Genomic DNA, 27,183 nt, shown 5'->3' with positions numbered 1-27,183 from the left:
CCTCGTCTCTCTCCTCTCCTCTCCTCATCTATCTTTGTAACATCACCAACTCAGCAGGGAGGAGCAGAGAGGGAATGGAGGGACTAAATTATTCATCCACACCCTCCTCTCTTTTCTTCCATCTCTGTCTGCTGTCTCCAGTGTCTTCAATCCCCCTCCTCTCTTACTCCTCTTCCTCAGTCATACCTATTCCTCTCTCATCCCACATTTCTTTCAACGCCTCTCTTGCTTGCAGCACAAAGACCAGTGAAAAACTTTACGTCGAGGGTGTCAGAAAACTCTCAGAGATATCACACGGGACAGACGCAGTGAAACATATATCGTGTTTTCGCTCCTGTCAAACTAGTTTGTCAGTTAGGACGGTTAAAGCAAGCTGGATTTTCACAAATATAACTTTCTGATGGGGGAAAATGGGGTAAGTTGAGTATGACGGCACACTGTCACAGCAAAACCACTCAGGCCACTGAATTGTTTTATTGCCTATACAATAAACTTTTCATTTGAAAGAGGACAGATGTGTTATGGTCCTTTTAAATACTGTAAATATACTGTCATTCACTTCTATGCAGTGTGCGCTCAAGTGGTACATCTTCACATCAAACAATTATGACAAGAAATGACAACAACTCCAGAAAAATCTGAGGAAAATCCAGGATAATCTGTGCAGACAAAGTGAAAGACTGGGCTCGTTACCGCCGCTGAGGAGCCCCCGAGCAAGGCCCCGAACCCCCGACCAGCAGTGTGACTAGACAGTTTCCAGGTGTGAATGTGCGTAACTGTGCGAGCGTGAGCAGGGCTTCCCCGAATAAAGACAGCATTGCTCTTAGGGAAGCTTCTCTGAATATATAAAGGCTTAGAAAAAAAACTAGTAAGGATGCTGATTTAATTATAGCAGCGAGAGAACAGAACAGAGACTGCAGAGGGACTGAGAGAGAAGACAGAGGACAAGAAAAGAGACAAACACAGATGGTTGTTGACAGTCGGTCTCGCTGTTAATCGTCTGAAAAGACTCTCCTCTACTCTGCTTAGCGTACGGTTGCTTAAATCTCGTACACCTGAGCTCACAGTCACCTCGCTTCAGATTGGCTGTTGGCACCCTGCGTCCTTCCTGAACGCTGCAGGGTCGTTTTTAGAGCCGTTGCAGATGTTTGGGCTGAAATCACACTGTTTCACTTAAAGTCAGCCCCAGAAAGCAGGGGTGTGTCAGCAGCCTCGATTTAAGTCGATTAAATCCATTATATGGTGTATTTTACCTCTAGTTTACTGAGAATATATCAAACAATATCAATAAAACTCCAGGCTGCACATCCCCAGGGTTAAGCACTCAACAACAGCAGCGCTTCATGGACCGTGGCCCTCTGAACACCTCACATATCACTACTGCTTGCTCTTTTAAAACTCCCCGAGCTTCAGGGCCATTTAGAGGGGATATCCCAGGAAGTGCCGCTCTAATATCGCCGGCGTTGTTGGTACTTTGAAGTGTGAAGCAATAACAGCGAAAGTCAATTCATGTTAGTCATGCCTTTTCCCCAGCGTGGCCAACTGTAAAAAAGATGTCGGACAGTGAATGTGTCTGGAAACGTCTGCTGGAAACTTAACTTTATCCATCATGGCTGCCAGTTATTGGATTTTTACTGGTCATCACACATATTTAAGATTGTGGAGGTATGTATGATGAGGTGGACCTGAGGAATTGTATTTCAACAGGAAGCTGCTTTGAGGCGTTTCCCTCCATTTTTGGATTCTCCCAGAGACCTCAGAGGTCGCAAGCAGCTGCTGGAGCAGGTAAAGCAGGAAGTCATCAGTGGCAATTTTCCACGCACAATGATAACAGTTGAGACTGGAGGACTTCTGCGTCAGAGCGGTTACATAATTGCTCCAGATCTTTCCCCAAAAAGTCAGAACTACAGAGGAAGACGGGAGGAGGGGGGAGAGGAGGGAGAGCGTGGAACCGTGGGGATGGGGGAGAGATAACTACAGAGGCTGAGGGGAGAGATCCTTCAAGCAGGAGTTTGAATTAAGGAGGTGCTGAAAGTCAAAGCTGGGCGGAGGTGGCTTGGAAATATGTTTATATAATGTGGAAACGTAGTGTGACAGAGCGAAGCAGAATTAACAGCACAGCCGTTTGTTACTCTGCGGCGAGGTTTGGCTCTGTCTACAGAAAAAAACCCAAAATGCATCATTCATTTTAAGTATTAAAAGCATCACGTCACGCTTCCTCATTGTCTCTTTAAATGGATCACGCAGTGCAGACCGCCGTGACCCCGCTCCATCCGCTCCCCATGATCCAAACGCGGCTCTGCTTAACCTGCCCGTCATGGCTGGGTTTGATGGCTGACGTCCACGAGGCTGCAGCCTTCGCCTGGAGTCACCCTCCGCCTGGAGAGCCTGTGCCATCACTGTGCAAACACTTCATTGCAGCGTAGTGCTGAGGAATGACAGCACCGGTCATACAGTGTAGACCAGACCATTATCGGAGAAATCTAATACATCTGTCAATACTAATTAATTTATTCCCTGCCCCTCTGCGGTTGTGTGTGTGTTGCAGTGGTCTGGATCAGAAAGCACTTACAGTCAGAGTAGAATGAAGCGGTTTCCCATAGCTGAACTCTTCTGATCTCCACTAAACCACAATTCCCAGCCCGCTGCTCCTCTGCCAGCATACTTTTCAGCGTAGTGGTCCTTTAATGAGTAATGACAGTGATTTTATTCTCATGCCTCAGTGTGTTTACATCACTGTAACCTGCTGGCCTCTCTGTAATGAGTCAGTCACATCTCGGGCAGGTCAAGATTTGATTGCTGACACCAGATTTTGGCAGCATAAACAAAACTGCACACTGATTTTTTTGCTATTACAGATGAAAACATTTTTAACACAACTTTCAGAGCTTTTATGACAGCCTTGTTTTTCTTTGCCGGTAGTTTTTAGAGGGCTTTCAAACACTCCTGTATGTGTCCCTGACTGAATAAGACCCAAAATTAGTTTTGAATAGTGGGAACAGAGAGCGTAGGTCGATAATGTGACAAGAGATAAAACTTTGTGAAGCATTTAAGACTCAACAAAAGAGAATGTTTTCAGTGCCACCCACAGCCGTGTGCACGCTGGGCGACAGCTTAAGTTTATTTCTCTCGGCAGCAGTTCCAGTCAGCTATTGTCTGAGTAAAATGAAGCCTAATTTCAGCTATTTTGTTCTGAAAAAACGTGTCGTTCCTCACACCTCTCAGAGAGAAGTTCACAGTTGGATAGAGGAGGAGGATGACCGAGCAGGTGGTGGACTTCTGGAGAAGGCTCTTTGCATTGTTGTGGTCAGCTGCGATTTCTGGCTCTGCTGGGTGAAAAACAAAGGCTAACACATTCAACGACGAACATATACAGTAAAAAACTAGTGTTATCAACTCAAAATCTGAGGTGATGCAGCAGATTGGTCCCTTTAGATAAATAATGGAGTGACATGACAGGAGGCAGGTATAAAAGTGGTGAAACACACATTACTGAGGCTGCGTTCAAGGAATCCTGGGAAACTAAAAGGGTGATTTGAGTGGGGATATCAAAAACACTGAGCCCATTATGCGGAGCCGTAAAGAGAGCAGTAATGGATGTGAGATGACAGACTGTTAACATACATTACATTTCGTTTAGAATTGGACAAAAAGGCATGAAATTGCTCCCAATCTCCTCATTTTGCAAGAGCCAGAGAGCGTCAGCAACCGGTGTTAATCATCAAAACACAACATGACGGGCGTTTTTATCGGAGGTGAAGACTCTCAGATTCTCATTCCGCCTCGTCTGACTGCTCCAGCTTGAACAAAGTCACCTTTTATTGCCATTTCAGAGTGTTAAAGGAACTGCTTTTCCACAGGATTTTCTTTCAAGTCATAATATCTTAATGACCTGAAGCAGGTAAAAATCCAAACGCTCAAACTCAAAGACATGGATCGAAGAGTAAGGCTGGTTGATATTTTTCTTATTCTCAGCAAATCTCATGAGAAGATCAAAGCCAACAATAAGCTGATCCTGTGATCCTGATACAGTTTTTCCTCTGTGCCACAGAGCTGCACTGTGGTCCAAAAACAAATCAGTGAGCCACAGCGCTGCACTGGCTGACATATTCCTTCAACAGTAAGAGCACACTCATGGTACTTCAGCTTGGATCAGCCCTGTTCAGCTGTTCTCAGCAGACCTTACAGAGGATGGTGCAGTCGTCCTCTCTCGGTCCATCCTCCACCCCCAACCCAAATGTTTTAGGAGAAAAGTTAGATTCTCTGTTGAATCGGTGAGATGAGAGGGTCAACATGCTCTGCTGTGGCTGCACATTCCTGCAAATTCTGCTGATTAAAGGAGCTTGCTTGCCCAGTGAATATCACCAACAGTGACCCATGTGGGACAGCAATTTGCATTCACGGGGGTGTTTGCCACCTCATGTTTAATTCACCATCGCAGTTTTCTTAAAACTCTATCTTAAAACCACCTTACTCAACAAGTGTCAGAGTTAAAAGTTGAGCATTTGAAGTGTTTTACGCAGAGCTACACCTGACACACACCGAGTATGAAGAGGCCAAAACAGGAAGAGAAGCAAATGAAATGAGAAAATGGCTTTGCCGGGAAGGAGGCGTCATGACCTCATCTGTCCACCACGCACACACAAACACACACACACACACACACACACACACATATCATCAGCTGCTATGTAATACAGAGCCATCCAGACAGAGGCTGGAGGGTGACGCCTGACTTATCATCAGCTGCAAAAGGCACGTCAGTTTACATGATGTGTCTGTGTGTTGTAGGTGTGTTGTGTGTGTGTGCTCTCATTATCAGTCCAAATTCATAAGCTTTGTGAGAATTAAGGCTCACAGAATTGAAATGCACCCACTTTACAGCACCCTTAATCCCATCTGGATGGGATTAGTTTAACATCGGCAGGATCATTTTTGCCCGTTCCAAACCCGTCAGTCATGTCTGTGGTATTTTTGGCCTTCTGGGAAATGACAGACTTTGTCCTATCAATCGTCCAGTTATAAGAACATTACTTCTACCAGACGTCTGAAAGTGGATGACGTTTGCCTAAAGTTTGCCTTTACTCTTTAACGATGTGCTCAAACTCAAAAGAGTCGTTTTAAGAAAACGGAACAAGAAGTCCTGTTAAAACTTACAATTTAAATCCTGAGGAAAAACGAAGAAAAGTGTAACAGATAGCTGATATCGAACCTCAGCTGATACAGCACATGGAAATGTGTATTTGGATGTAATTATACTGCTGTCTGTACATATCCTTCTCCTAAGAGTCTCACACAGTTGTTGCCAGTGTAAAAAGTGTCTTACCTGCTTCAGCTTTGCCCAAAGCAGCCTTTATTCTCCTCTCTGCTACCGTCAGTATAAACTCAAAGTCCATGGCTAACACACACACACACACCTGTAAACACCAGCCCATTACACTCCTACAACATCTCCCCTCCAAAATGTGCCCAGACTCCCCCAACGCGGCCTCAGACATAGACACACACACACACACACAGTGAGTGGGACAGATATGGCGATTATGTCATGCGGGGCTGTCATCAAGCAAAAGGTTAGCACAGACGAGGCAAGAAGTCAGCTCAAGTGTGTGTGAGGGAGAGGTAGGAAAGAAGTGGAGGACAGAGATAAAGAGAGGAGGTGCTGAGAAAAAGCCACAGAGTGAGAACTCATTAGGAAGACCCGAGCTAAAAGGGAGATGTTCGTATTTTGATATCATTATATATATATTATATCATTTAATATCTATGTAGTCCTCATCTGGTCTTATTTTGTCAAATCATGCCACCATTATAGTCAATATTTAGTTAAGTTTAAGCAGCCAAAACTACTTGAAGTGTCAACTTTCAGCTTTGGCCCTTCAAAGACAAAACATTTGGGTATCCCTGGTCTGAAGAAACCAGTGTTCAGCACTGGGAAGAGATGGGATGCAGACAACCGTCTCTACAAACACCCACTCATCTACCCCAACTTCCTCTGTTGGACTTTTGTGGGATGGATTAGATTGTTTTGTCTAATTACTGCAAGGAAAACAACGAACTGAGGCCAGACAAGGTGCTACGGATGACAACTATTGAGCTTGCCTGCTAACATCTGTGTAATATGGTTGAAAGTTCTGGGAAAAGCTTGTAAGTGTACTGACGTTACCCTCTGGATATGATCAAGGCTCTTCGTAACATCCTAAACAATGAGCCTCCTGAATTTTTATTTCACAGATTACAGACATGGCAGATTCACACGGGATTAAGATCACAGATGATTATTACAAATTACTTGAGGTCTCCAGGTAATCCTGTGCGAATAGGGCTTATGTATATTCAGCATCTTCAGCCTCGCCAATTAAACACATTTTATGCAGCGAGTCAGAGAGGGAGACTGAGTTGTTGTCAAGTGTTTCTCTGCTTCTTATCATTCAGTCTGTGAAAACACTTCTTAGTGGAGCCTTTGATGCCCTGCTGCTTTTTAAGTGCACTTGGAAAAATAACACTCAGCACTCACTCACTCTTGACAGAAACCTGGAGCGAGAGCTGTCCAAACACATGCGCACACACACGCATGCATGCACACACACACACATCTTTATCCTCATTGCTTCATTTTGAAAATTACAGCGTTTCCATCACGCTGTAATCAGCAGCGCTGGCTTCTCATGAAGTTTTTTCTTTATTTGACACCCTTCAATAACTGCACTCATTGCAGTCAATACAATATTTACAATAGTTTTCTGTCTTCTCCCCGTTTGGTTGTTACGTAACTTCAGCCAATGCTGGATTAGCAGCTGGGCATGCAAGATTCCCAGGGCCCCCCAGAAGCCTCAGGTTCACTGTGTGTCAATTAGCTGGACTAATACAGACTCAGTACAAGCAGAGACCAAGCAGCTTCATTCATGCTTCTCCATCAGCGGCTCATTCACTCGCTGTTTGGCTACAAGCTGTTTGCTGATGTCCAATCATATTTATGCAGGTGCAGCACGGCTGTTATAACCCGACACTTCTCTGCTGATGCGCTCATGCCAGTATCATAATCTGCCACAGCTCCCGCCACCACCTGATCCTCCTCCTTCCACGCTAAGCTATGGTATGATTTGGAGCTGCTCTAATCAGTGGTTTTATATAACACGTCAGCGAACACTGGCCTATTTGTACATCCAGTAATGCTTAAGTGAACCTGGTGAATGTAAATCCAAAGAAAAGCATTCGTTTAGCTGCTAAATGCTCCTCTATGTTCACCACCTAATGTTAAACTGCACTGAAGTCTGTGTAAGATATCAGCAGAACAAATTCACCGCTGTGAATATCGCATAAGAAACACTGGGTCATTTTTGGCTTTTTTATCTGCAAAGTTCAGCTCAGTTTGGTTTGTTCTGGTCCGATTACACAAACGGTCCATGTGACCGCGCTGTAGGCCTCTGTTTGTGTCGGGGGGGGGGGTGATTAGCTGACAGCTTGCGAGTGTGTGTGAAGTATGACGTACAAGAGAGTTCAGACGAAAGCAAAGTCATAAAGTCTTTCTGCAGACTCAGTGTGTTCGGACAGCGGGGCCATGAGCTAATGAGTTCACTCACACACACATACACATAAAGGCAGCATATTAGAGGACTGCACCAAAAGCCTCTGTGTGACCTTAGAGGACAGACATCACTATGATGTCTGTCACTATTTTGTCAACTCATCACCTTTGGACAATGTAACAGCACGCAACTGAGAAACAGACAGAGAGGGACACACACATTTACTTTAGTGCAAGCTTGAGGAAAATCTGACGTGCACACTTTCAATGCACCAATATATATTTTGAAGGCAATACATCTAAATAGCATAAATCGTGTAGCGTGTGTGTGTGCGTGTGTGCGTGCGTGCATGTGTGGGCCTTTCACTGACAGAGACAGATCGGACTTGGCACTAACCCCACTGCTATACTCCAGCGTTTGAATAAAATATAAAGTACGATGCCTTAATGGCAGCTCTCCAGAGAAGGTGAGCGAGCGTGTGTGTGTGTGTGTGTGTGTGTGTGTGTGTGTGTGTGCGTGCGTGCGTGGGCATTCACGCCTACGTGTGCTATAAAAGGTGAAAGTCTCTATCTGGGTCACGCCACATGGGACACAAGAGATTGAGTAACTTTGTGCCTTATTCCTTTTAACAATGAGTGATACTGATGCTGGTTCAACTGGAGGAAACCGAGGGAGTCCCATTTACAACGCTGGAAGTCAGCTCACACAGTCTCAGCCTTTCGAACAGGAAACGCTCCACAGCAGTGGGACCTGACCTCATCACTGAACTGGAATTTACAGAAAAGTGAGCTTTGGTTGTGCCGAAGCCTCGTCTAATTGATAGGAACCTCCCTGTTTACTGATCGCTCTCCCGCGGCCATAACAGAGCTGAATTCGAGAAAACATTTCCTGCTGATTCACATTAAAGCGCTCAACCAGCAAAGCACGAGGTGGCTTTTAATGCAGCCGACAACAGCAGCCACAGAAAATCCAATACATTTCTCCCCATACTTAGTGGTAATTTGTTAGCAAAGCTACTGTTCACTGAAATGTGTCTTCTCAACAACATATTTTCAGCGACGGGTGGCAGTGAATTCAATATTTCCAGGGGAAAATGAGGAAGCGGCTGCAGTCGACATCTTTGCCATGCTGTCCCGATGTTTGGAGAAGCCTTCACAGCATGAGAAGGGCTCTTAACATGGGATGGCAGGGGAATCCCAGCCACCAGTTTCTTTGATGCACTGCAACATATCAGCAGTTTCTCTTCTTCTTCTGTTGCATTTCTGACACATTAGCCACTCCAGGCGTGTTTGGTGGCCTCAGTGGTGGATGTGTTATTTTGGAAGGAACCCTGGAACCTGTTTATCATCACCGGAGTCCTCAATCCAACCAAAATCTTGAGAGTATGACTCTCAAAAACATGATGATAGCATCCTCAAATGTCCCCCTGGACAAACACTTAAGTTCAATGAAAGGAATACTGGGAACTAATGACCCAATTTCCTTTCAATTCATTCTCCCAGAGGATGGATGCAGTGTTTCTGGTGACCCCCTTTGCCTTTCTGCCGGCATCACCATCAGAACAAACTTTCCACTTGTGCATAAGAAATATCAAACACTAATTGTGAGATTTACTGAGCAGGTCCTGCTCGCAATGGTGCCATCCATGGAGCCGAATGGTTTTAATCCCAGTGCTGCTGAAATGAGCTAAATCACTGATGTTGCTCCCTCCGTCCTTTATTGTGAAGTGTAATGAATATTGCAGTATCTTGGGAGCGAGTAGGGATTTAAACCTTAATCTTGTTATTTTGCTAATTTTGGAAACTGAATATAAATCCATGCTGGAGATTTTAAGTAAAAGTCTTCATAGTGAGAAAGAAACTGAAACTTTTAGCCTCTCACTGAATCAGCCGCAGACATACTGATGCTCGCACACACACATGTGCACACACTCCCAGTGGACCTTCACTAAATAGTGCAATTCAGAGGAAAAGCGCCAACAAACGCTGACTCAGCAAAACTCTGCCTCCTCCCCGTGTGCAGCAGGTCCATATTTCACCACTAACTTGTGTGTGTATTATGCATCAACACACAGACAGACACACGAACGCCAAGGGAGAGCGCTCATACGTTTGTCTTTAATTAAAAGAGAAAGCGGCGGCTAACTTTGCGTCTGCTGCTATAAATCCATGAGCCTGACAGCAGGACGCCGGTGGGAACTTGTTTCTCTCAAAGATAGCGTACAGTATGTGCCGTTCCTTGCATTCCCACTGTGTGTGTGTGGGAGTGAGATAGTCTTTCGTTCGCTGATCACCTCACATGACGAAGCAACATCAACGACGCATGAGCCAAGTTTCTCAACTCCTGGTTGCAGCCACCTACATTGAACTGTTTACACAACATGTTTGGAATTACACCAGAAAATAACATAATTACTTCAATGGCAGCGTCCAATAAATGTGCAGTGCTTTGCCTCACGGGTGCAGAGATCTGGAAAAACCGATGATTATTTATTCATGCAGTTTATAAAAAGTCAAACCCTGAATGAATCAGGTTTAGCAGAGTGCACACAAACAGTCAGAAACCTGAGTGTATTCAAGTTGCAGATGTTATTTTTAACTTGAATAATAACTTAACCAATCAATGGGACATCTCTGACTGGTTCAACAAATTCATTTATCACCTAATTTGACAAAGTAGAATTAACTCTCTCATTAACTATCTCTCTCAGGAGAAGTGAGCCAACTGGTGAAGAACATGAGATTCAGTTGAAAGCTCCAGAAGAAGCCAGTAACTAGATCTTGAATTTAGATTATTCAATGGCACATTTAAGTGAAGAAATTCTGCCTTATTTCAGCATGTTAGAAAGACAAACGTGGTATGTTCAAAGACCGTGCTCATGCAGTTACATTATGGTTACTATAGGACATTAAACATCAGGCATCAGGATACAGAAAACACATCAGTGGCTCAAAGGCCGTCCATTAAATGACATTTCTCACCCAAAGAGGGAGTTTGAAACTGCAGGGGAACTATGAGTTCGGAGGTTACGCTCGGCATTGTTAATATCCCTGCTTATGTATCACAGGAGTGCACATTCTCTCAGAAATCCAGCAAGTCTAGCTTCAAGCCAATTCATCAAATAAGCAAAGAGGAGCACAATATAAAAAGGAATTAAAGCAGAAGCACAGAGAGCCCAGAGGACACAAAAAACACAACCGGTCATGTGACTCTTTGTAAATTGCAGGCAGTGGCGTGTTGGCAGGCGGTGAAAGGAAGCTGTGAAAATTTTGCAGTTGGTACGACGGCTCAGTTCTGCGAAGTGAATTAGTCCTTTCACCTGCGCCAACACATCAATATTGATTTTGTTTTGTTTGTTTTCACCTTTAATCTGCTAGATTAGTGGGTTTTCTTCAGCGCTGAAGGTTTAGCGCTCTCGTGTTTTCCCACAGATTACTTGTCGATCGCACACGGGAGCCTTTTTGCTTGAACTAAAGTCCAAATGTGTTTCTCAGGAAAGACCAGCCGGCCTCTCGCACACTGTCACCGCTCTTACACATGTGTGTCGGTGAGGTTGGTTGTCTTATGTAGCTGCTACAAACTACAGTCTCATGTAAGTGTGGGGGGCAATTTGTACTTACAAATACAGAGTTGTAGAGACGCGGTTGAGTGCTGCTGCAGCACAAACTAAGTGTCCTGTGTGCCTTTAGACACAAGACATCGACACCGCTGAGCAAAGCTGTGCTGCAGCGTTCATACAGATTTGATTTATTGTGTGTTCGTCCTTTTTACACATCAGCTCCAAGCCAGACGGACAGTGTTTTGTAATCACTCAAACAACTGGAAAAAAAAGACTCTTCAGCATTCAGGGACAAAGAGAAGACACAGAATTAATGTCCTCATCACACCATCAGAATATCCACTCAGTGTATTTCGCTTTTTCGTCTTCTGGTGTGTGGTTTCCTCCACACAGACCTCTTAATGGAAGGAGAAAAATGAAAGTGCTGCATTGTGGTAACTCTGAGTAGTGTGTAAACAGGCCTGTTGATGCATCATGGAGTGCATGGTGGCAGAGGCAGAGCAGCAAGAACATTTACTCTCTTTTCAATTAACTTTTAACTGGCAGGTGTCTCTGCTTGTCATAGTCAGATCTGATGGTTGTCATCAGCTGGTCCCAGCTCAGCACCGCCTAGGCCTCCTGCCCTTTGGCTCCAGAGGGAGTGACAGTGCAGCCCAGGAGCCATTTTTAAAATGTCGCTGAAGAAATCTTTCACGAATATCACAGAGACAACACACGTGTTTTTCTTCATGTATGTGTTCGCAGCTTAGTTGGGTCAAAAAAGTGGAGAGAATAACAAGTTGGAGGTGTAACTTGCTTATAAATGGGCCACTTGGCTGGTGCAGTGGTGTCCTTTACTTGAGGTCTGAGGAGGTGCCCTTGAGCAAGACACAGCAACCAGCCATGTGGACGCCAACCAGCTTCTCCTTTCATCAGCTACAAAAAGTAATGCCACTATACATGGCTACAAATTTGCATACTCATAACTACAAATTCCACATGTCAGCTACATTTAAGGTAAATTTCTGTATCTGTTGGCTGAGTTTACAGTGAGGTCTTGGTCACTGTGTCCTGCAGAGGTTCAGGATATTAGCACTGCAGCTCTTACTGTCATTGTCAAACAGTTTTTCATTTGGATGATTAGTCATTAAATCTGTAGAGTCTGAAGTTTTCAAATTACATCTTAAACAAGTAAGAAATTAATAAAATTGTCAATAAATTACTTCTTTGACTGACCAATCAATGAACGGACCAGTCATACAAAGGATCAGGTCTTTGAGTATGACTCTAATATAACTTTTGGGAATATGATTTGATGTGAGGCTTCCTCTAAAATACGTAAAAGCAACACAATCACTGTCGGGGTGATGGAAGAGGAAAGAATGATGCTTATAGTTTGATGACTCTCTCACATTTGTTCATAAAACCATAATATCTGACTCATGGGACCTGCTGCTGCCCTCTAAACACTGTGTTGAGGATACAGAGGCCAACTCTGTGATGCAATGTCAATATGCCAATAATGTCAACATGTCCATTTCCTGTTGCAATGCCAATGTCAATCTCTGTCCTCCCCTCACCCAGAGCGGAGGGAAAACAAAGCAAACTATTCAGTCTGGCCAAAGCTTTTGGAAAATCTAAATGTGTGCTGTACCCTCTGGAGAGCATGAAGGGAATCAAAGGCCCTGCTGGTGAATTAAACTGAATTTCGCTCTTAATTATATCGTCCCTGCACCCTGTTGATGAGCACAGCCGGGGACATGTGATGGAGGGATGTCCCAGCCCTGAGCTTTGAAGTTACCTCCACACACATGTGCTCATCCAACTTTAGAGGATGCACATGTTGCCTGTGAGCCTACCAAGCCTGAACATGATTAACAGTCCACCTGCATGAGAAGTCGGAATAAACACTGAATGACCCCTTAAGGAAAATCCTCCAAGAAGCTCTGCTGAGCACAGCCTCAGCATCCAATCTTCGGTCTCAGGAGGAGAGATGTTTGTGTTCACACAGTCTGACTGAAATGTCTGCAGTCATAAGAAAAACACACACTCTCTCCTATTCCACAGTATGCTCCGAGTATCCACAGTGGAAGTCTAAATAAGGCTATGTGCTGTTTAATCATGCAGGTTACTGGAGCCTGAACGGGTCTGTATGCTGCATTAGACTTGATTTTCTGCAGCATCTCTGCCACGCACAGCACGCACGCACTCTTTTTCGCACGCACAGCCACTGTAGTCAGTTTCTGTGCTAATAAGTTATCACCCCCCCTCCCGCTCCTCGTCTCCTTCTGCCTCCCCCATCATACCCCCGTCTCCTCCCTCCCCCTCCCTGTAGTGCACTCACTTGCTGCACAACTGCGATTGCAGAGAAACACCAGCAAGCAGTCGAACAGTGCAGTCTCGGGAGCGAATACACGCGCACACACTCCTGCGCGCGTGCACAAACACGCAACAAAGTCTTTCTCCGTGACACCCACATTCGCACGTACACGCACGCACGCACACGCGCGCGCACACACACAAGGGAAAAACAAGCCCACAACAAACTCACCAGTTGGGTTCTTGTTTTTCTTGAGGCTCCTGCCACAAAGACACTGCAGCATATGCGATCCTTTGCTGAAAATGTTGTTCCAAATAAACCGCATGGATTTGGCTGAGACGGGGGAGGAGGAGGAGGTGGAGGAAGAGGAGGTGGGGGACGAGAGGCGCTCCGGATGCGGCAGCCTAAAATTCACCCACCGCATGGGGGCTGATCCGCCCCCCTGTTTGCATGCCAGCAGAGTCGGCCAGCTGTTGTGCTCAGTTCGGCGGTGCTTCGCCCCCCCAATCTGCACCATAGACAAGAATAACAGCAGGAAGCCCGGCTCGTCGCCCGGTTTCTCGCCCGGTTCCTCCACAAGCCCAGAGACCAGCAACCGCACGTATTCCGCGTCGACGTCGTCCCCGTGCGGCAGGAAAAGAGCAACCGCTGCGGCGCTTTTCTCCGCGGTCTCCGCCTCCGGCTGCCCCAGCGGCCGGTGGTCCTCAGCGGCAGAGGATCGGTCGCTGCTGCTGCCGCCCGGCCGCCGCGGCGTGAAAAGCCCCCGAGCGCTCCTCTTCAAATGGCGTCGTCTGCCGCGCGGCGCGGGGAGAGGAGCGGCAGCGGCGGACAGGCATGCGGCGGCGCTAGCGTGAAGTCGGCGGTACGCGGCAGCTGTCGGCTTCTGCACAAAAAACCATTGCATATTAGTGGGGATCGCAGGGGTCGGTGCGTCCGTCCGTCCGGGAGGGGAGGAGGAGGGGAGGGGTGCGGATACCGGGTGTCCGTCAGAAAGTCGGTGGCATCCCTGTACCCGTACAGCAGGCAAGTACTGCAGCAGGGGGGCTCCTTTCCAAACGCACACACTCACTCAGACACACTCACACACACTGCACACACACGTTAGATGCAGAATCCTGTTCCAGCAGCAGTTCTCTGGTCTCTGGTCAGTGAGAGCGCATGCAGCGCTGGACCTGGCAGGTGAATCACTGCAGGGAATCTCTGCACTATCCCACTCTGGGCTTTTCTCTTTAAAAAGTCCTTATGAATATTTGATCCGCGTTTCGGCCTCCACTTCTCAATAATCCATAATCTCCAATGCGCCAAGATACTGCTGCTGCTGCTGCTGCTGCTGTCTGTCTGTCTGTCTGTCTGTCTGTCTCCTCTTCCTCTCCTCCTCCTCCTCCTCCTCTTCCTCTTCCTCACCTTGCTGATGAAAAGAAGCTGCTGGACTCTGGCTCTGTTGCCTCTACTACTCCAGGAACTAGATGGAGAAGAAGTAGAAGAAGAAGACCGGATCCGGCTCGTGGTCCTCTCGCGCTCCTCTGGTGTTTCAGCGGCTTCTTCAGCAGCGCTCGAGACGACCGACGGCCGGTGGGGCGCGAGGAGGTGCACTGACTAGCCTATCTATACCCAACCAGCGACAAAGTGGCAGCAAATAAACAAAGCACCTATTCCGGTTGGCACCTACAAAATAAAAGAACCATGAACATTTTAATTGAACACACTTTATTGAATGTGAGCAAACTGCTTCACTTTTCTTTCAGTGTGTTCTTTTTATTTTCTTTTATAGCCTAGTATGTATTTTCTTACAACACTTAATGTATTACTTGATTTATTAAAACAGCATTTTATCGATATATTTTGATAAATAGGCAATATAGCAAAGAAATATTAAAGAAGAAATGTGGACTAAATTAGAACTGAACATTGCCCATCTTAGAATAGTACTAGGGGAATGGTAGTAGTAGCAGACATATAGTAAAGCAGGCAAATACAATGAGGTAGTATGGTATTAGAAGCCCAGACTATCTCTGCTTATTATATTTCTATGTATATTGATTACATTTTGATGACAAAAAAAATCTTCATGTAAATATGTGACTTTCTTGTCCGTACCTGCAAAACAAGTTTTTCCTCAAAGCAACCTCGATCTATGCATCTTCCCCGAGCTCCTGTTCTTAGCCTTACCCTCGATTTTTATTCTGAAGGAGTAAGTAACCTCCGGTTTGGCTGTGCAGCTTGATGCAGCCCCACTTAGAGGAGCCAGCTCGCAGTTACGTAGACACGTGGTTCCCACACCGTCAGTATCTGGACTGAGTGGATATGAACCGTAACCGGCAACATTTGGGGAGGGGGGCGAGATGCCGTCATTGATGTGGGTACGAGACCACCACAGAGCTTTGTCTCTTTGTTTTCGCTGCTGTACGAGCGCGCGCCTCTTTGCATCAGACAGGCGTCCCTTCAAACTCCGTCCAAAATTCAGTCAGATTAATGCCGCCTCACACCTGTTGCATGACTCCCTCGCTACAGTGGGGCTCGCTGAATGCAGCCTTCCCTTACAATTGTTTGTTTGTTCCACATTTTCAGGTTGAAAAGCCTTCAAAGAATTTCTGAAATGATTAGAGCTGAGATTTTGTTGAATTGGTGCTGCTTGGTGTCGGCTGTTCAATGAACACAGGCTGTCCGGCCGCGCGCTGACGGCTGGCTGGAGCGCCGCTGAAAATGCTGCAGTGGTTGCAGGAGAGCTGGCGCTGTCCACGGTGCTGAATCCTCACAAACTGCTCAGACTCCACACAAACACGCGCGCGCCGGAAACCTTATCAGCGGACAGCTTCATTATCCCGTTGGCACGCGCGTGAGGTCTCTGGTCCTTGCCAGTGCCAGTGCCAGTGACATTTCAGACCGATTAAATAAACCAAAGCACAACGAAAAGCAATAAAGTGACCTCATGACTCCGCAGATACAAATCATCCAAGTCAGTGATAACTCTCCTGTGTCCACATGTCACTGAAGGACAGAGGAATGATTAACAAAGTCAGCAAATGATAGAAGACGTTTGAAAGAGACAGACAAAATCAAGAACCCTTAGAGCGTTTTGGCATCTTGAAAGGCTTTTAAAACACACCATCCGTTCTCTAGATGGGTTTGTGCTCATTTGCCTGCGTCAGTCACTGGATTTCTAAACCAAAACAGCAGTTTCACTGAGGAAAGAGGAAAGACTTTTATGTATAGAGTGCCTTTGATGTTTGCAGTGTAATAAAAGCCTCTCCGAGCTGACAGAAATGAAGGCATGGACCTGGGAATTCAAGAAGAGGATTCGACATATGAGGAAGTCTCTCAGCAATTATACACATTTTAATTTTCTGGAGAAAAGGTGGCAAACTGCAGTCAAATATAAGATTAAAAAAAAACTAAAATACAGAAAACATCCTACAACATCAATCATAGAAAAGTTGAGAACACCAACATGCGAGTCAATGATTTTCTTACTTTTTTACATTTGCCACACATTGCACCTTTAACCTTTTGCCTCATGCAGCAGCAAACACAGCTGTGTTTAAGGCAGCTGCATGTTTTTTGAAGTTGTCAGACTCACATGCAAATGAGCGAAATTCTGCAGTTGCACAAATGATCAATTTACAGACAAACTCTGAACTTCCTGGAGCAAACATCACTCTCAGCTGCATTGCAGTATTGGCAAATGAGTCCAGTGTGATGGTCCTCACAAACAGCCACATAGTCTGGTATACTGTGACATAAGAGATGCACACACACACACACACACACACACACACACACAGTCATTACCGCAGGACGACTGACGCCTGACAGACTTTTTTTCACACTCTGTTCACGACTTGTGTTGTTTTCAAGGCTGCAGCATGGAATTGCTGTCATCAAGGGGCAAAATATCATCTGTGTGCACAGAGAGCTGCTTCAGTTCCATGAGCACACAGTCCCAGCTGCATGTGTGTGCACAGTATGTGTGTGTTTGTCACACACAGCAAAGAGCCTAGTTGGGAAAGGAAGAGGGAGAGCAGCAAAGAAGAGGAACTGAAAGGAGTGAGGCTGCAGGAGCACGGAGAAATGAGGTGTGAGAGGAAGAAGGGTGCAGGAGAAAAACAAGGGAGGACTCATGTTTGGCAAAAAAAATAAAATAAAATAAAAAATGGTAATGTGATAATTTCTTCTTAGCTGTGTGAAGAACTGCTCCATTTAAATAAAACCACAGAAAGTACAACATGAAAAAAACATTTTCTATATTATCATGTTTTAACAAGCTACCTGTGCACCAGAAGGAACAGGTGTGGAAGTAACCAATTTGTTGGTAAAGCCTGTGAGGGGCAGTACACCACAGGTCAAAGGTCACCGCCTGAGAGGCTCAATTCAGGGCAAAAAGTTTGGCCTTATGCTGAATGTAAAGAAAGTTAAATGTAACACTTGTAAAGAACTGCCTTTGAATCATTGTTAACTTTTTCATTTATCGCGAACACCTGGAGTGAAGGTGATTTATTTTAAGTCCTTGCAGCTGTTGTCTACCAAAAGACTGACAGCCCATCAGAGTGGCAGGTTTGCAGACTGAATGCCTGTAGGAGCATGTACACCCGGACAGTGAGAAGTGGGTTAGCACTAAGCCTGCTGATGCATTGATCTGTTGGCTGCAGCTCTGATAGAAAAGCTCAACGTGGCTTGCGTCCAGGGAATATCATATAACTGTGCTCTGAGCCACAGAATATGCTGCAACACAAGTGCAGCTGGACAAGAATGGAAGCCAAATTGGAAATGATTATCCTGATTTGCAGGCCTTCACATTTAATCCAGTCCCCTGTGATATAAAACATGTGTTACAAATGCCAGAAAAACTGAAAAATGAATTGAAATGGTTCTTCTGGACACATCGAACAAAGGCAAACTCAGGTTAACGTATGTGAGTTTGATTCTGATCGTCTCCTTTTGCTGAAGAATAGGTCCTGACTCAGCATGTTTACCTTATTCGAAACTAGAAAAGCTGCTATCCATTGTCAACCAGTCTGTTTTTTATTGAGAATCTGATCTTCAAAATCATTTAGTCTCAACCTTTTTTCTGTAAAATCCAGCGTTTGTAAAACACTCTTATTCTGAATCACGACAACTGATGCTTTATCAAAAACCCTACAGCTTAAATCTAATTTTCTGGCATTGTATCACTCGAAGAGCATCCCAAATGATGCAGCACATCATGGCCACAGATCTATGTATTAGTGCTCCACCTGGTGGTTGTCAAGGAAAACTACATATTCGCGGAGAAGCGATGGTTACTGCAGGGTTTTTGTGCGTTTATATGCAAAATCAACAAGCGCAGTTTTAGAGAAAGAAATATATATAGTCTAACTGAAATGAACTTTGCATGTTTTTCACATCAGCTCAGCATCAATCAAGCAACAGAACAAAATGAATGCAAGAAAACTAGAGTAGAACTTAAGCTATCAGTGCCAAAAACGAAATTACACTTACACTCACTTAAAATTACAATTACGAAAGTGGTTGGAGGAGGAGACGATGCAGAGAAATAGGAAAATGTAACAAGATCATAAACATGTTTTATGTATTAAAGAAATTTGATAAGGTGCAAACAAAATATGATCTTAAATATTTGGAGTGATCCTGTTTACAGGAGAGGAAAAAGAAGAGGTAACTCCCCCAATTAGGCTTTAAGGAGCTACAGCTTGATGACATCTTAAGAACGGTTATTTACATAATGGCCGGAGGGGGGCAGCAATGCGCCCGGGGATAGTCTAGTCTGCCAAAAATTTAGACGACGAAGAAGAGAAATTAGCCGACGCACATCTACTGTTGACAACATCGAGCAAGCAGTCGGGTAACTTTGTACTATTAGTGTTGATGCTGTAATTGTGGGTATTGTACTTATTGTGATCTTGTAATTAAATGTCGTTGTCTGTCTGTCTTTTCTCAGTTGACTCGTTGTCATGGAGCGATGCTTTAGGTAGGAAAAGGAGAGGAAAGCGCTTAACTGATGTTAAGCTACTAGCTTCTCCCGTTTAGCAAACGCTTCAGTACCAGTTAACTTGCTGTGGTGCCTTCTTAAATAGTTAAAATGACAAGAGTTTTGTACACTTTGTCCAAAACAGAGCCCCTTTTTAGCTCGCGGACAATATTCTATGATGTGTTTTGGCTAGTCCTGGTCGAGAGGACAGGACGCCGAACTCCAGCCAAAAACTGAGCAATTTAATTGTTCCCTTCTTGTCAGCTGCAGGATGTGTCTTATCAAACGACTCAAGGGCCTTTCTTAACCGCTGAGAGCTAAGCTAGCACATTTAGTGTTTGGTTATCATTTAAACACATCTAGCAATGCTTATTCTAACAAACCTGTCAATATTGTGCCCATCATTTTCAGTATCTTACTGTGCAGCTTGGTCGGCCATAGGAAGTCATTCACCTTAACTTGAACTATTACTATTACATTTAGAGTAAAATGAACTTGGCATATATCCCGAATTGAAATGCGGGTTTGGTAAAGCAAAGTAATGAGTCATACCTGCTGAACCACATATTAAACATTTACCTGCAAGCAAGCGTAATTTAAATTGACAGAATTTGTGTAGAATCTGGCCCATTTCAAAAACAGCCGTGTGTGAAGCTTAACATCTTGTTGTTATAGTAGATCGCTTGTGCTGCTTTGATTGCATGCCTTGCTTCATTTCCAAGAAAGTTGGCTTCTTCAACTTCTGGTTTTCACAAACGGATTAAGAATTCTGAATTATTTTTTCATGTGACTCTGAGTGCATCTGTCTGTCTCTTCGCCTTCTTCCACTTACTCACTACTGCCTCTCCCCTTGTCCTTCTTGTTAGCGTCAGCAGGGATGAATCTGCTCCTTGCTCCTCACCTCCTCCAGCATCGCCTCCTCCTCCTCCTCACGCCCTCCCTTCTTCTCGTCAGCCCCCTCCTATCCCTCCATCCTCTCCCCCCTCAGCCCTGACTCCTCCACCGCGACAGGGAAGGCTGAGTTTTGCGGGAGCCATGGTGGACGTCAGCAAGTGGCCCCTGTTCTCTCTGCTGAACCCTGAGGAACTAGCCACAATCCGACAGGCATGTGTTTTTGGAACCTCTGCTAATGAGGTCATCTACATCACACACAGCAATGAGGTGAGGAGTGTGTGTGTGTGTGTGTTACAGAGACACCAGTATATCCTGCCTCTTTCCAAAGGCTCCATTTATCTAAATTCAGATGAGGTAAACCACCCAGATCCTGATGCAGCTCACCTTGTGATCATGTAGTAGACAGTGGCCTAAGCAGTAGTCACACTTATTATGTGCCAAATGCAGAGTGAAACAGCACTTCTGCTCTTTCTCATGAGGTTTTATGTGAGTTCATAACAGTCAGTTATTTTTGAAGTAGCTCATCTTCGCTGTAAAACACAGCAGGGAACATGGTTTTCATTCTCCTTATGACTGGAATGTCAACATACCGCTTTCAGTAGACGGCCACCACACCACGTAATGTTGCACAAGTCTGTTGTATTTTTCAACTCCCTCTTTTATGTTGAATAGTGTGCATGTGCTTTCATTTCCCAGGTGTTTGTGTTTGGGTTGAACTGCAGCAGCTGCCTTGGCACAGGAGACAGTCTGAGCACCATTGTGCCAAAGAAACTGGACTTCCTGCGGGGGAAGAAGGTGGTCAGCCTGAGCTATGGCAGCGGGCCTCACGTCCTGTTGGCTACTGACGGTCAGTGTTTGTTTATGCTCGCTATATAAGTAAATCATCTACTCATAGCATGTTTCTCTACTCCTCTCACCTTCAGCCCTGTTAAGTGGAAGTGCTCCCATCTCTCATAGAACAAAATCATCCTCTGATATAAAGATTCATGAGTAGGGGGTTCTGTCCTGTGGCTTGTCGCTGTGGCTCTGTTTAACTGCTGGGGACATTTAATGCAGATATATGTGCACCTTTGAGCTTACTTTGTTAGATTTCTTGATCCTTTCTCCTGCGAGAGTCTGGATTCACACGCCCCTGACTCCTCTGTGTTGATTCGTTGCAGATGGACAGCTGTTTGCTTGGGGTCACAATGGCTACAGTCAGATAGGGAATGGGAATACCAACCAGGGACTGTCCCCGGTGCTGGTCACCGCTAACCTGCAGGACAAGAAAGTGAGAGAAGTTGCATGTGGCTCTCATCACTCCATGGCCCTCACTCACGATGGAGAGGTAGCTGTTGTCGTAAGCCCGCAGTGTCATCATCATTTACTGATTTTGTTTGTTTTTTGATACATATGGTTCCTTATTTGGTAAAAATGTCCAATTTCATAAAGTCATGATCGTAGGTAAAATATATTGAATGATTTAGAGACTTAAACATCCTCATGGGGTGAGTTAAATGTCATTCCCATGTGAGTAAAGTATCACACACCAGAAATACTGCAGAACACAAGAATTTGACAATCTGTTTACTATGAAGTAGTATATTTACATATACTTGCATGTACTCGCATGCGTGTATTTCATGTTTAGCCTTACTTGGCTCACTCGAAAACCTTGACGTAGCCACCTCCTGCTCCACCAGTGTCAGACTAAGCGGCTTATTTTTAACCCCCCAAGGCATTAGAGCTAATTAGGGTGTGTGTGTGTGTTGCAAGCAGGAAAGGTTGTCACCGTGTTAAATGTTGCTAACTGCACAGTAGCACGTGTCGGCGTTGGGTAAACATTGCTTTGTCTGTGTGCATCGTGACACCACCCCTCGTAAATGCACAACTTCTGTTTTTACGTTCAGTTTTTGTGCGGATTAAACAAACCAGATGTGACGTGTTAATTAGCAGCTTTGGAGGTGTTTGTAGGTGGATTTGGTTCCCGTGAACAGAGCCAGGCTAGCTGTTTTCCAGCTTAATGCTCAGCCAAGTTAACTGTCTTCTGGCTGGGTTTGAAATTCAAGGTTGCTTTTATTGTCTCCTGAATGAGAGAACTGACAGATTTACAGAAGACAGCCATGTAAAATACGACATAATAAGTGTAAAACTGAGACATTCAGTTTTCACTTCAACTTCATCAAAATGTGACCGTGTTGCATCCCTGGTCCTGATCTGCCTCCCTGCTCGTCCAGGTCTTTGCGTGGGGTTATAATAACTGTGGTCAGATTGGCTCGGGCTCCACAGCCAACCAGCTCTACCCCAGGAAAGTGACGGGCTGCCTGCAGGGCAAGGCTGCTGTCGGCATCACATGTGGACAGACCTCCTCCGTGGCTGTGATCGACAACGGAGAGGTGAAGCTGAGATGAACGTGAAATCTTATTTATCCCGGTGAGACATTGAACTTCACGCTGTAAAAAGGATTGTTTGGTCTTTATGCAGGTTTATGGCTGGGGATATAATGGGAACGGACAGCTTGGTATCGGTAACAATGGAAACCAGCTCACGCCCTGCCGCGTCGCTGCGCTCCAGGGCCTGTGCATTCAACAGGTGAAACCTAACATTATATGCTAACTGGTGATTACAGATGCTAAGGTTGATGAAAACACACACATAACTTTTCTTTGTTCGTGACTCAAGTGTTCCCTCTTCTCCAGATCGTGTCAGGCTACGGCCACTGCCTGGCACTAACAGATGAAGGGCTGCTGTACGCCTGGGGAGCAAACACCTACGGTCAACTGGGAACTGGCAACAGGAGCAACCACCTGAAACCAGTCCAAATCATGGCTGACAAAGAGAGGTAGTGGTGGAACGAGGGGGGGGGGCTCAAAGCTGATTTTCAGAGCAGTATTTCTTTGTATTTGCAGAACGGACAGGCAGGTTTCTTCCCATCCTGTTAAAACCTCAGCTTCCTGTTTCCTGTCCCCGTTTCCTCCCTCTGTACCTCTGTTTCCACTCCTGGTCTTAAGTAGATGTCAGTGGGCAGAAGGAACTCATCATAAAGTTGTTCCCCTTCATAAACAATGACCACAGAGCGAATCCTGCCTACCACAAAAACACTGCTCAGTCCAGTCCTCCCCTCGCGAGTTATCGCCTCGCTGTGGCTGTAACACAATATTTACACTTTCCACGTGATTCTGTTCAAACTGGAAGATGAAAATCTGCCTGTTTGTTAACACAGCTCTCGTTTAACAGGATTGTCGAGGTCGCAGCATGCCATTCAACACACACTTCAGCAGCCAAGACCCAAAGCGGACAGGTATGTATGCAAATTACTACAATGGCTTCATGTGTTTTGTTTATACGTGAGTGGATTTACGAGATCAAACCGTTATCACGAGAAAACGAGCTTTGTTATCTCGAGATAATGAAATAATTAACTTGTGATCTCGAGATAACGGCGTTAAAAGGATAAGAAAAGCATCATACGGTGAAGATGCTTGCGATTGGAATGACTGACAGTGTCTCTCCTCCAGGTGTACATGTGGGGTCAGTGTCGGGGGCAGTCCCTCGTCATGCCACACCTCACACACTTCACGAGCACTGACGACGTCTTCGCCTGCTTCGCCACGCCGTCCGTCATGTGGAGGCTCATGTCTATGGGTGAGAAAGAGAAAGAGGGAGGGCGAATCCTCAGCAGTGGGGGGATTTTGCTTTAAATGTATTGTGAAGGGTCGTTTTCGTGTTCTGTTTCACTCCAGAGCACGATGACTTCCTGACCGTCGGGGAGGCTCTGAGGAAAGAGTTCGACAGCCCGGAAACGGCTGACCTGAAGTTCAGCGTTGACGGCAAATGCATTCACGTTCACAAAGCTGTGCTGAAGATCAGGTGTGCTTAAGAGACGCCACTAAAACGTCACCATGCCAAGTTATTGAATGCTTTTCCCATACGCAGCTCTGCAGTAGGTGCAGCATAGATAACGGCCTTTTCTTGGAGTAGGTGTGAGCATTTCCGGTCCATGTTTCGCTCCCAGTGGACGGAGGATCAGCAGGATGTGATCCAGATCGACCAGTTCTCTTACCCCGTCTACAGATCCTTCCTGCAGTTCCTCTACACGGACACTGTTGACCTTCCGCCTGAGGATGCTATCGGTCAGCACGCACACGGTTGACTCTCTTTTGTACTTTCCAAGGCTTCTTCCATTGTACGGTATTTATGCTGCATCTGTGTGTTGGCTGCAGGCCTGTTGGACCTGGCCACCTCTTACTGTGAAAACCGCCTGAAGCGTCTGTGTCAGCAGATCATCAAGAGAGGAATCACTGTGGAAAATGCCTTTACCCTGCTGTCTGCTGCCATACGATACGATGCAGAGGTACGATATGCACAGACTCACTGGACACTGTAATGCCAGGGCTAAGGAGTGGTGCTTCTTTTCTACTTTCTCCGACTTTACAATGGCAGCTAAGTCTGAATTTAAGCAGCGAACAAATAGTATTTTTCCCAGCAAGACGCTCATAAACTGTGTTCACCAGAGGGATCGTGTCAATTTTGCCTTTTCTGCTCTGTTCTGATCTGTTCTTCTTATGTTACATTACATTACATTGTGTATATTCTAATCCCGCCTCATAATATTTGTCTTCTTCTAGGACCTGGAAGTGTTTTGTTTCAGGTTTTGCGTAAACCATCTGACTCAGGTGACTCAGACTGGAGCCTTCTGGCAGGTGGACGGAGCCATGCTCAAGGAGTTCATCAGCAAAGCTAGCCGCTGCGGAGCCTTCAAGAACTGAGTGGTACTCCTTTTACAAACTATGTTCTGAACAGGCGGGTGTGTGTCACTCCTCCCAAATCTCCCATCCCTCATGAGGGTGAAGGCTTCATGTTTTGTGGGATTCTTGTATTCACTGAGGCACATGCTGGCACATGAGCATCATCACTCACGAGGTGTTGGACTGGAGTTTAAGCTACGTTACCCGCGGATCTGAAATCAGCACTTTGGCCAGTTCCTGTTGAGTCACTCGACCAAGTCATGGCACCTTTTTCTGTCTCTCTGCGTCGTATTCTTTACATGAAGTCTGTATACTTGAATTCTTTGTTCGTCCTCTCGGCAGCACTTGGGTGTACTTCTTTTTACTTCTGGAAAATTTAACATGGGAGACCAACAACCTGGAGGGGTTAGAAAGCTGCTTCAGAGAACAGCCTGTGTGTTTCTGAGGGAGCTGAAAGAGATGTTTTGTTCGAGGGGGTTAGATAACCGACTTACACTGGCCAGGACACTCTTCGTTTTCCATTAGCAGTCTTTGTATTTAGGTGAAAGCAGCTCTTGGATGTGTTGAACCTTCAAACCTAATGTAATTGTTGAAGCTATTGAGCTGATTAATTCCATTCAGAGGCATCAACCTCCTGTTATCGCTCACTTTGCTGGTTATTTGAACGGTTCCCTGAGCTGCTGTTCTGTATATTTTGAAATGTCCAAACCGCGGTGGGATGCATAATATTTTCCTTTTTATACCAACAATGTTTTATCGTTTTATGCTCATTCTGCCTGATTTAAACTTTTGCTCTATGGCACTTTAAGAAAAGACATTTTCTTTTTCTTTATATTCAGTAAAACAGTGGTGGTTGAAAGCGTTTAAAATGCAGTGGAGGGGAGGTCTAGAAAACTGACTTACAAAAGCTTTTTTCCTTTCTTTGCAAATGTAAAAGCTGTAAAATGTATCTAAGGCTGATGGTATGTTGCAGATACTTTATATTCCAAGAATAACCTTATTTTCCCAATGACACAGGAACCTTTAACAAGCTGATCCAAGGTGACTGTTGTCATCTGTTTGTGTTTGCTACTGTTACTGGGGCAAAAGCAAAGAAACAAATGGGCAATGCAGCAGAGTTGGTAAGACCAAAATGACAAATCATTTGTCTGTCACACTGCACTGAAGACACTGCAAACTAAAGCAATACGACCACTTTGAAATGCTCTGCGGTAATAAGTCAGATGTTGTGTTTATGTTCTGTTAGCTTTGGCTGATGATGACCAAAAACGGCCTGCAGGCTCTGCTGCCTCACCAGGTGGAGTTGTTTTAGAGATGTGTGTTATGGAGCAGGTCAGCTGGAAGACTGCGAGGTCAGTTTCTGTTTCCTCCGTTAGGTTTCTGTTTCTTGATGCTTGAAAGGAGATGAGGGTAGGTTTGTGTGGGAGTTCATGCTTTAGTGGAAACGACGAGCAGGTTTACAGCTTTCCTCTTGTTTTATATGAAGAGCGAACTGGAAAAAATAAGATTTTTTTGCTTGCTGTTTGAAGATAAGAATCTATATTTTTATTGTGCTTTGTTAAACTTTTATTTACACATGGCAAGGTCATAAAAAGGCAGGTAATTTGGTTCAAGTTCAACTAACAGCATAGTGGTTTGCTTTGAGGCAATCAGTATTATGACTGTGGGATTTGAATGATGTATGATTTGCATAACTGTGACATGTTATTTTATTTTTTTTTATATTTAGCTATGGGGTGATATGTTTCTGTGACGAAATAAACAACTCCAAACTCTGCTTTGTTTCCATCTAATACATATTTTGTCACATAAGCACTTCGTATTAGTTCTTATTATTGTGTGTATTTAATTTGGTGTTTTATAATAAAGTAATTCGTAGGTTGAGACAAGAAGCAGTTATATGATGATGCGTGATAGCAGCAGTGTGCTGCCACCTATTGGAGCAGGGCGGTATTTAACAAATATACTCGTTGCCCCGCCCACGTGGTTGCGTCAGAGGTTATTACGGAAATAACCCGGAACTTCGTCAAGTTCCAACACGTTAGCGGCGATAGCGACAGAGGTAAGGACAAGTCTCCTTTCAAATAAGATATTAACAATTCCTCGACAGGACAGAAATAATGCCAGACTGTTTAGAATAACCTAAACCCATTGAATTTATTTACTTTTTTCATTAATGTTGCCTATTGTGCAGTAAGTCCAACTTGCGT

At 45.0% G+C, this 27,183-nt stretch overlaps 2 protein-coding genes across 4 annotated transcripts in view; one reads left to right on the top strand and one right to left on the bottom strand.

The window, feature by feature from the left end:
* The window catches only part of LOC143315793 (fibroblast growth factor 14-like), a 51,622-nt gene extending 36,607 nt beyond the window's left edge, over positions 1-15,015 (bottom strand). The window contains exon 1 of the mRNA XM_076723219.1: positions 13,619-15,015. Coding sequence (XP_076579334.1) covers positions 13,619-14,291 — 673 coding nt within the window. The 5' untranslated portion in view covers positions 14,292-15,015. The remainder of the gene's footprint in view (positions 1-13,618) is intronic.
* A 4,137-nt stretch (positions 15,016-19,152) lies between these two features.
* On the top strand, positions 19,153-26,750 carry rcbtb1 (regulator of chromosome condensation (RCC1) and BTB (POZ) domain containing protein 1). Of its 3 annotated transcripts, XM_076723864.1 has the most exons (14): positions 19,191-19,226; positions 19,323-19,352; positions 20,219-20,513; positions 20,943-21,093; positions 21,407-21,573; positions 22,463-22,621; positions 22,710-22,817; positions 22,925-23,067; positions 23,463-23,526; positions 23,744-23,870; positions 23,969-24,095; positions 24,207-24,358; positions 24,449-24,579; positions 24,854-26,750. In XM_076723864.1, the coding sequence occupies exons 2-14, from the start codon at positions 19,336-19,338 to the stop codon at positions 24,992-24,994; spliced, it is 1,782 nt and encodes a 593-aa protein (XP_076579979.1). In that variant the 5' UTR covers positions 19,191-19,226; positions 19,323-19,335; the 3' UTR covers positions 24,995-26,750. The 3 variants fall into 3 exon arrangements, with proteins under 3 accessions (XP_076579981.1, XP_076579980.1, XP_076579979.1); XM_076723865.1 differs by lacking the exon at positions 19,323-19,352 and having other exon boundaries at positions 19,159-19,226; XM_076723866.1 differs by lacking the exons at positions 19,323-19,352; positions 21,407-21,573 and having other exon boundaries at positions 19,153-19,226.
* Positions 26,751-27,183: the final 433 nt, after the last annotated feature.

This window comes from Chaetodon auriga, chromosome 23, assembly GCF_051107435.1.
Source record: "Chaetodon auriga isolate fChaAug3 chromosome 23, fChaAug3.hap1, whole genome shotgun sequence".
NCBI classification, from domain to species: Eukaryota; Metazoa; Chordata; class Actinopteri; order Chaetodontiformes; family Chaetodontidae; genus Chaetodon; species Chaetodon auriga.
Note: the sequence above shows the minus strand (reverse complement) of the source record. Positions and strands in the feature narration are given on the sequence as shown.